Source organism: Sinocyclocheilus grahami, unplaced genomic scaffold (genome assembly GCF_001515645.1).
Source record: "Sinocyclocheilus grahami isolate Dianchi unplaced genomic scaffold, SAMN03320097.WGS_v1.1 scaffold87.1, whole genome shotgun sequence".
In the NCBI taxonomy this organism is placed as follows: Eukaryota; Metazoa; Chordata; class Actinopteri; order Cypriniformes; family Cyprinidae; genus Sinocyclocheilus; species Sinocyclocheilus grahami.
Window position 1 is genome coordinate 428,613 of NW_015505266.1, and position 10,219 is coordinate 438,831.

Below are 10,219 nucleotides of genomic sequence, written 5' to 3' on the forward strand. Positions count from 1 at the left end.
AAAGGTATTACTTTTTATATATATATATATATATATATATTTTTTTTTAAATATTATTATTATAATTAATATTTTTTAAAAATTATAATTTATTGACAGAGTGAAATGTTACCTAAAATCTGATCTAGACAAATATGAGTTTATTTTACGTGGTGTTTTTGTTGTTAATACAGCGTTCACTCTCCTGCGAGACGAGCGTTCGTGACTAAAGAAAACTTTTCAGCCGAATTCTCCAAGAAAACATCTCCTGTCAAAAAAGGCCATTTATTAGAGGGTATGAATTTTTTACTTCTATGTTTATGCACATTTCCTGTCTGCTGACGTATTTCCATTCTCTAAACGTTCCCTCACAGAAGAGCCAGGATTGGACCAAACCCTCAGCGCCGATCACCAACAGGAAGGTAACCGCTGATCAGATGTCTTGCACTGATCTTCCTGTTTCTGTTATCTCAGTGTGTTGCATTGATGCTGTGGTTTGTTCTACTGTAGGCTGTGTGTTACTGAACCTGCTGCTGCAGCGGCCGCTGGATCCGAGCGCTTTGGGTCTGTGTCACCTGCTGTCCATCAGTCCTGACACTCTGCCGAACATCCGGTCTCCGCTCGGATACGTCAGCCTGTAAGCTACTGGGAGGAGCATCCTAATTAAACACATCACACTTCTGACTGTATTTGTGCGTGTCCTGAAACATGAGAAACCTACTGTAAACATGGGCTTCCATTACATGCAACTGTTTGTTTTGGGAAATCGTCGGCCCACTTTTACAACATTAATCATACAATGCTGTAAGGATGGAAACTTCCATTGCATCATCTGTTTGGTGGTATTTTCCAGTGGAACATTTGAGCAATGTCAACTTTTTTTTAAGTCACATGAGCATAGATGCATACGGTTCATTAGCAAAGCCAAACAGAACACGTCACTTTACAGCTTCAAGTTCATTTCAGACTTTTTTTTTTTTTTTGAAAATTAAAGAATAGTTTTTAAAAGACATTTTACATCATGACATATGCTGATTTTTATATTACTATTAACATAGTTATTATTATTATTATTATGAAAATTATTTATTAAAATTGTATTTGTAGTATGTTCTAATTAAATTAAATAGTACAGAATACTGTACTGATAACAATAACTAGTATTATTATTATTGCTAGTAGTAGTCATAGCAGTCGTTTTTACGTCATATTTGCTTTATGCATTTTTAAACATTAAAATATTATTTGTTTTATTTTATTTATTATTAAACTAAATATAGAATATTAACAATAATTCTTATTAATGATAATATTTAAGATCACATTTACTTTTTCATTTTTTAAATATTAAAATAGTATGATTTTAATTGATCAAATTAAATAACAATAACTATTATTATAATATATGTTATTGATAATTTTTACATCATGACATGCATTTATTAAAACCGTTTATTATTAAAATTGTATTTTATTATTTAAGTTAAATATAGAATATTATATTAATTACAATAGCTATTATTATTATTGCTAGTAGTAGCAGTATTCATTTTTACATCATGACGTTTGAAATATTACTTTAGAATTTATTAAAGTATTATTTGTTATTTTATTATTTATTACATTAAATATTATAAATAATGTACTAATACTAATAACAAATTATTCATTTCTGAAAGTAAAAAAACAACAACAGGAAGGCCTTAAAATATAGGGGAACATAAAAAAAATCTTAAATTAGCAGATTTTCAGGCCTAGACAACATTTTTATTGTATCTTTAAATATCTGCTTGAAAAGGTTGGACTGTAGTGAATTTCTTTCTTCTTTCCTCTTTCTTCAGGGGATCTTTGGCAACATCCAGCTCGTCCTCCACAGAATTCAGATCGCTTCACCGTCCTCGAGCTCGATTCCATCAGCTGCAGAGTCTGGCTACGTCTGCTGTGACCGCATTAGCTCTCCATCACCCCGATAGTGTCCCACATAACCCAGACGCTGCTCTCCAAACCGCCCAGCGCTCCTGTCCGGCCGCGGCACACTTCCTGCCCCTGCTCAGCTTCCACATCAGCACGTACTGCCAGTCGCTGGAGAGCTCAGCGAAGGCCTCGCTCCACGGCAGCTCACTGTCGGGATCGTCTGACTCCAGCCTGCCCTCGAGTCTGGAGGAGTCTCTCAGCGGACAGGAGGAGTTCGCCCTGGCCGCCATGAAAGCGCTCGGTCATATAGTGTGCTACAGCAGCGAGGCTCTGGAGGGGGTTTTGTGCCAACAGGAGGATGTGAACCGGCCGCAGGGTTCGAAAAATCTCCTCAGCACCTCTGAACATCTGAACGGGGACACGCAGACACAGCTGCCTCTTCTCAGGAGGATCCTACAGCTGGCAGATCCGGCCTTCATTACCGCCGCTGGCCAGAGGCAGGCGCTAGTGAGCGCTAGTTTGAAGACGCTTAGTTTGCTGGCCGAGAGAGCGCAGGACAACCAGCTCATGAGGTTTAGTATCCTTCATATACTGTTATAGTTTTTGTTCCTATTTTGAATTAGATTTATTTTTATGTTTTCTGTTTGAAATTACATTTTAGTTAAAGTTTTAGTAATGTTGTTTTGTTTTAGTTTTTTGTCATTTTTATTAGTTATTTTTCTGTATAGTTTTTATTTATTATTATTATTATTATTATTATTATTATATTTTATTTACTATTTATTCGTTTTAGTTGATTTCATTTTTGGACTGCTTAAAATTAAACTAAACAAAAATGAGAAATATTGGTAACTAGCTAAAATAAAATATTTATTTTTTAAGATTTTATATGATTTCAATTAATACTTGTATTAAGTAACAAAAGTTTTTTTATTGTTTCCATTTTAGTTTACTATAATAACCCTGTTAAGTGCCCATGTGAGTGTCATCTATCTATCTGTCTATCATCTGTGTATCTATCCATCTATCATCTGTCTATCTATCTATCATCTGTGTATCTATCTCTATCTATCTATCTATCATCTGTGTATCTATCTATCTATCTATCTATCTATCTATCTATCTATCTATCTATCATCTGTGTATCTATCTATCTATCTATCCATCTATCATCTATTGATCTATCAATCATCTGTGTATCTATCTCTATCTATCTATCTATCTATCTATCTATCTATCTATCATCTGTGTATCTATCTCTATCTATCTATCATCTGTGTATCTATCTATCTATCTATCATCTGTGTATCTATCTGTCTATCATCTGTGTATCTATCTATCTATCTATCTATCTATCTATCATCTGTGTATCTATCTGTCTATCATCTGTGTATCTATCTATCATCTGTGTATCTATCATCTGTGTATCCTATCTATCTATCTGTCTATCTATCTATCTATCATCTGTGTATCTATCTATCTATCTGTCTATCTATCATCTGTGTATCCTATCTATCTATCTATCTGTCTATCCGTCTATCCATCCATCCATCTATCTATCTAAAAACAAAATATCCAATGAGAAATAATGTATAATAGCACTAGATTTTATTTCAGTTCTTTGGTTTTGGATTGAATTGGCTCCTACAATGCAGTGTTCTCAACATCTGTCCATTTTTATTATGACTAATAAAATTAGTCACAATTTGTACCATCTTGATTATTTGCCTAGACCGCGTAATATTAGACAGAATTAGATTAAATATAAATGGAATACTTTTTTTTTTATGCAGTAAAACTGGATGCTTGCCAAATTATATGTGCAACGTAGTGAGGTTGTGTGACTAAAGTAGCATCCTACGCTTTGAAGTGTTACATACTATATACTGTGTTCATGTTGCATACTGTATTCTATTTCACATGATATTTTGAAAAACAGAAGGAAGAACAACAGTTTTAGAACACATCTGTCAGCTGCATACATCGAGGCTGCATTATTTCCCGAAAAGTAACTATTCAATTCCAAAGTAAGAAAGAAATCACAGTAATTTACACCTCAAAAAGGAATAACAGTTCACTATATAATGATTACTTCAGAAATTAGACATCCTCAATGCTGTATGAGACCAGCAGAGGGACAGCTAGTATATACTATGTAGTACAGTAGTTAGTATTCTATTTCAAACTATTTATTATTATTATTATTATAGTCAATTATTTTTATTTTATTTATTTTTAAATATTATTTTAGTAAATAGTAATAATGTGTCTCATTTCTCAAATGTAGACTCCAGGTGGTGATGTCAAGTCAAGTGTTGTCTAAATGTCTGACTCTGGAGACGTCCTACAGAATTGTCCATCTGTCTGTGAGATTTCTGTCGTTTATCATCTATAATGAAGAGATGGCCACTAACCTCTGCTCACATGAATGTAAGTGTCCTCTAGTGCTCCATTAAGTGTTTTGTGTTGGCATCATTTAACACAAATCCTCCCTCTTCCCTTAGATCCATGTCCTTTTTTCAAAATGTTCCAGTACGTCACCTCTAGACCGGATAAATCTGCTTCTGAGGATGTGTGGACTCGTTTAGAACTTGAGGTAATTATCTTGTATTATTTCATTTGCAATGTGTTACTTCCATAGAAGTGGTATTAAAAATCGAATTCCTTTGTCAACAGGTCATCCGGTTATTAACCAAACTGTTCACACAGAAGACAGGAACATGGGCGGCTTTGTGTGAATCATCCTGCCAGTGTATTAATGAGGTATGATTCAGACATTTCCCTTCAAAATCTGTTCGTTTTGAAGTAAAACCACCAAAAATATCATTTATTTTTAGCATATAATAAAATTAAAAAAAAAAAACAAGAGAAACACAATGGGAAATGTTTGTTTATAGGACATTCAAAACAATTGAAAGAAAACATTGCTACTGAAATCTCTGGTACTGACCACACGATACATTTTTTCCTCCTCAGGTGGTGCGGACAGTTGTTGTGCTTTTACACCGACAATGGCTGAAAACAAAAGGCAGAGGAAGTCAGACAGCGGGTAATCGGAGCTGGACGAGTCCTGGATTACAGGTACTGCGAGAAGCTTTGATGTTACTGCACTGGCTGCTGTTGAAGGACTCGTCTTTTTCCGAACACTGTCTGGACGTCCTGCACATGTACGATCAGGTCATCCCTGCCATCAGAGACACGTTCCGTCTGGTCCCAGATCTGTCTGAGAGCGAAGGTGGGTTCGTGTCTCTACGTTCAATTATAGTAATTGATGCCAACGGCATTTTGATTAGCTTGAACAGTTATAGCACATTTAACATCCTTTATATAACACATTTATCTTGAAATTAGTCCACTGCAGTGCATTAAAATGCATTATATTGTCATAGAACTGGCTCTGGAGGAGATCTGCAGATCTGAAACGGAGTACGTTGAAGACATGGATATGGAAACGGGGTCATAATGATCAAACACAAAGTCATGTTTTGTAATAAACGGTGGTTCGTGTTTATCTTGCAATTTTCCCCTCAGAAACATTGTGTTCGTCTTGTCTCCTCAGATTTTTGTTATTCTTTTAAAAACTGAGCACCGATGATCCGAATTAAAGAATTAATTCTATATCACCTGTGCCATTTTCATTCTTTTTGTATTACTGAATATAAACTTCCATTGTAAGTGCGTTACTGTAGAAAAGTTTATTTTTTTTAGATTTTATAAACCGAAAGTGGAAATTATTTTCTGTGTAATCAACAGAACGTGACAAATGCCACCAATGGATACTCATGAACTGTACTTATTTGCATGGCTATTCACTCAAAAAAATAGTTACGCGGACATGTATTTTGATTTTAGGTAAACTAATTTAATAATTTCACCTGTGTATTATCCTAAAACAAAACAAACAAAAACGAATTTTAATGTACAAAACAACCGGCAGAGCAACAAGACGAATACTACAATAATATTACAGTAATATTAAGAGCAGTCATCTGAGGTAAGTTACACTACAGTTGATAACTAAGAGGCAAAATGGCGCCAAAATGTGTTTGTATTTAAAGGCAAGGCAAGTTTATTTATATAGAACATTTCATACACGATGGTAATTCAAAGTGCTTTGCATAAAAGGAAGTAAAATAATTATAAAACATATCACAACAATAAAAACAAGGAATTTAAAACTTAAAATGATTTAAAAATTGATTTAAAATGAATTAAAACAGTTAAGAATAGAAAATGATTATACATAAAATACAGTGCAGTCAGTTCGGACGCACAGCTAAACAGATGAGTTTTGAGTCTAGATTTAAATCTGGATATCGTTATAGCACATCTGATCTCTTCTGGAAGCTGGTTCCAACTGCAGGCGGCAAAATAGCTAAAAGCGGACTCCCCTTGTTTTGTGTGAACCCGTTATTTCTAACTGACTCGATCGTAATGTTCTGAGTGGTCTGTTAGGTTTATATTCAGTGAACATATCCGCAGTGTATTTAAGTCCTAAGCCATTGAGTGATTTATAAACGAGCAAAAGTACTTTAAAATCAATCCTAAATGTAACTGGAAGCCAGTGTAAGGACCTAAGGACAGGTGTGATATGCTCAGATTTTCTGGTTCTAGTCAGAATCCTGGCAGCAGCGTTCTGGATGAGCTGCAGCTGTCTAATGGTCTTCTTGGGAAGGCCGGTGAGGAGACCATTACAATAGTCCACCCTGCTGGTGATAAAGGCATGAACAAGTTTCTCCAAGTCTTGACTGGAAACAAAACATCTAATTCTTGCAATGTTTTTGAGATGATAGTATGTTGATTTAGTTACTGCTTTGATATGACTATTGAAACTAAGGTCTGTCTCCAGAATCACACCAAGATTCCTGACTTGATTTTTAGTTGTTAGACAAGGTATGCCTTCACCTTGAGAACTTCATCTTTGTTTCCAAATGCAATGACTTCGGTTTTTTCTTTGTTTAACTGAAGAAAGTTCTCGCACATCCAACTGTTAATTTCATCAATGCATTGGCAGAGGGAGTCAATGGGGCTGTAGTCATTTGGCAATAAGGCTAGATAAATCTGGGTATCATCAGCATAGTTGTGAATTTGGTGATTTGGTTCCTTCTCATTATTTTACTTAGTTGGTGCATATACAGGCTAAACAAGAGCAGTGCCAGAATTGAGCCTTGTGGGACTCCACATGTCATGGACGTCCACTTAGACTTGTGCTCTCCTATACTCACATAACCTCTCCCTTCTAGGTATTACCTGAACCATCTGAGGACCATCCCAGAAAGCCTGACCCAGTTTTCCAGTCTCTCTAAAAGTGTTATGATCGACCGTGTCAAACGCAGCACTGAGATCTAGTAGTACCAGCACTGATATTTTGCCAAAATCTGAATTTAAGCGAATATCATTTATTATCTTTATGAGCGCTGTCTCTGTGCTGTGATGCGGTCAGAAACCAGATTGAAAATTGTCCAGGCATCCATTTGAGTTTAAGTAGTAGTTCAGCTGATTTAAAAACAACCTTTTCAATAATCTTGCCTATAAAAGGAAGATTTGATATCGGTCTATAGTTGCTCAATATGGTGTTATCAAGATTGCTCTTTTTCAAGAGGCCCTTTACAACTGCAGTTTTCAGGGAGTTTGAAAAAAACGACTGCAAGTCTGCAGAGTGATAACACAGACTTGAATGTAGCACCGGCTTCAGCAAATACCTTGAAAGGGACTTTGGTTTCAGTTCAGGGGACTGATTAACAGCGTTGCTATTGATGGCAAATATTAGGAAATGGCTGAATCCTACTATTGACCAGTCAGAATCATCAAGAGCGCTGCGTAGTAAAATAAGGTAATGAATTTACGAATGTAAGTCGTCTGTGGATTAAAGATGCTACATGGAGTGTTGTGTACTTTCCCAAGATGACCCAAGTATCTTGAAGCGTATGTGTACAGTTTTTAATTAGAATTAGTCAAGAACATGAGTATGCTCACTTCTTGTAGACCCTTTAACTTCCTCTGTGTAGGTGAACAAATGTTCTGCCTAAAATATGTGAAATGAGAATGTCTGACCATGTTTAACAGTGATTCCAGCACAATTTCTTTTTATTTGCGGTTGCAAACATGGAGATGCTTGAATACATAAACATTTAAACGTAAAACACTGATCAGTTTTAACATACAATACAGTTAATAAACCAAGAACATCTCAAAAACGTGACCTGACACACCCAACAGGAATCTGTGCAAGATTGATAACATATGACCTAACTTCATAACATGGAAGAGCATGTCGCAGCATTTTCCAGAGAACCAAACAAAGCAGCCAAACATCTTACAATTTCACCCTCTTTCTGACCTTGAGTGGCTTTTAAATGTTTAAAAATGAGTGTTTCACATTATTTATAGTCATTTGTCTTCCAGTCAGGACCGAATTATGGCCATTCTTTCTCCCACAGCAATATTCAAATGCTTTTTAGACCCTCAAGGATAGAGTTCACAAGGGAAACATATAAAACGTGTTGACGCCTCCTCCATAAACATGGAATTTCTACAACATCCAAAAGCCAAATTCCATAAAATTATCCGAACACACGGTGGGAACGTTGTGTTTAAGGTGTCCACATGTAATTTGCTGCATTAAATAAGGCATATTCTGGATCTCTGAGCATGAAGACACTGTTACAAACATTCACAAATTCATAAACCTGAATGCTACGTGAATCGTGAAAACATCTAAACAGCATGCTGGCGTCGTTCAAATGCACCAACTGATGAAAGTATCGACGTTTTGTGCAAATTCCCAAGATAAAATAAAGCTGGCGATATTTAAGGCGTTTAACGGCATTTCAAGATGAAACGTTTTGTCAGTTCTGAGGCTGGTAAAACATTCCCTTTTGCTTAGTGGACAAAAACAAACAAAACGAAAACATTATATGGCTTGGAGTCACGCACAATGGCTGGAGTAAATAAAAATATATTTATTTAAAATGAAGTGTAAAGAAAACGATGCTGGCAGACAAGTGCACAATGATAGCGAACGCCAATTATTTCATTCCCGACCCGATTGGAGGATGCGGTCCACAGTAGATGTACATTGCGCAATTGTAGGACAAGACTACGCAACCATCAACAATCCAGGTTGTGGGTTAGTAGCCGATCTTTGGTGGCTCCACGTAGGCGGGGTTGTAAGCTGGTTGAGTCGAGCTGTAGTCTGTTGGTGGGGGCGGGTGAGCGAAGCCGGGCTGAACTGGTGGTTGTATGGGGTACGCGGCCTGCCCACCATCATACGCAGCCTGGCTGTAGGGAACAGGATATCCTGGGCCTCCTGGAAACGCATGCAGAATTACAGCTTCACTTTGAGTCAATAAAACCTCTATCCAACACTTGCCCTTTTTTTCGATTTCAATCTAGAGCGAAATTTTCAAGTGAAAGCCATGCAGTTTTTTTTTATTCTAGCAAATTGAACCTTTAATCAGTTGGACTGAGTAATTTAACACTGATATCCTGGGCCTCCTGGAAACATGCAGAATTACAGCTTCACTATGAGTCAATGAAACCTGTTTAAAAACTTTTTTTTCCCATTTCAACCAGCCATTGTAGGCAAATACTGTAGATTAAAAATGTTTAATGCAAGAACTAAAAGTAAAAAGTTTGTTAATAGGGCGCCTATTATGCAAAATTCACTTTTACATGTTGTTTGAACATAAATGTGTGTTGGCAGTGTGTACACACAACCACCTTATAATGATAAAAATCCATCCGCAACTTTTTTCTTAATCCCCATAAATCATAAGCAGTGTCTCCGAGCTTCCTGATCACAGAGAGAGCACACAGACTTTTCAGTGCTTCAGATCTTATCAGTGATGACAGATGTGGGAGATAATAATGCCACCAATTTAAAGGCAAAGTATGGTATAGTAACAGTTGACGCAAGATTTATGGACACACATTTTTATAAGAAAAAATTTATTTTTAAACAATTTAATGTTGTAGAATTAATGACAATTTGGGGCTTTTATAAATAAAATGAACATCACATTTTACCAGCCCCGCCCACGATTATTGACAGACACTGCCGTATTAGCAGAGACCCCGCCCTGAGTGAGCCGCACACAATCCACCATGTTTATCTTCAGCTAGAGCATTTAAAAGCAGCATTCATGTAAGAAATGTCGTCTAATTACAGCGATAGACGTTGTTCAGTCCAGAGTGATTTTCTGCTTTTATTTTATTGTTTGGGTCATATTAACAGCGTAGACAGCACTATAGGTACTGTATATTACGCTGCTGTCACTTAATACATAGTGTTGTGAAAAAGTGTTGGCCCCCTTCCTGATTTTTT

At 36.2% G+C, this 10,219-nt stretch overlaps 2 protein-coding genes across 3 annotated transcripts in view; one reads left to right on the top strand and one right to left on the bottom strand.

Annotated features, from left to right (window-relative positions):
• The window catches only part of LOC107586922 (ATR-interacting protein-like), a 12,583-nt gene extending 7,126 nt beyond the window's left edge, over positions 1-5,457 (top strand). For both annotated transcript variants that reach the window (XM_016274479.1, XM_016274478.1), the window contains exons 6-14: positions 174-274; positions 354-401; positions 490-616; positions 1,821-2,465; positions 4,181-4,323; positions 4,398-4,489; positions 4,570-4,656; positions 4,870-5,128; positions 5,283-5,457. In XM_016274479.1, the coding sequence (XP_016129965.1) occupies positions 174-274; positions 354-401; positions 490-616; positions 1,821-2,465; positions 4,181-4,323; positions 4,398-4,489; positions 4,570-4,656; positions 4,870-5,128; positions 5,283-5,356 (1,576 nt within the window). In that variant the 3' untranslated portion in view covers positions 5,357-5,457. The remainder of the gene's footprint in view (positions 1-173; positions 275-353; positions 402-489; positions 617-1,820; positions 2,466-4,180; positions 4,324-4,397; positions 4,490-4,569; positions 4,657-4,869; positions 5,129-5,282) is intronic.
• Positions 5,458-7,951: 2,494 nt separating this feature from the next.
• The window catches only part of LOC107586925 (protein shisa-5-like), a 21,314-nt gene continuing 19,046 nt past the window's right edge, over positions 7,952-10,219 (bottom strand). The window contains exon 6 of the mRNA XM_016274481.1: positions 7,952-9,202. Within this exon, the coding sequence (XP_016129967.1) occupies positions 9,024-9,202 (179 nt within the window). The 3' untranslated portion in view covers positions 7,952-9,023. The remainder of the gene's footprint in view (positions 9,203-10,219) is intronic.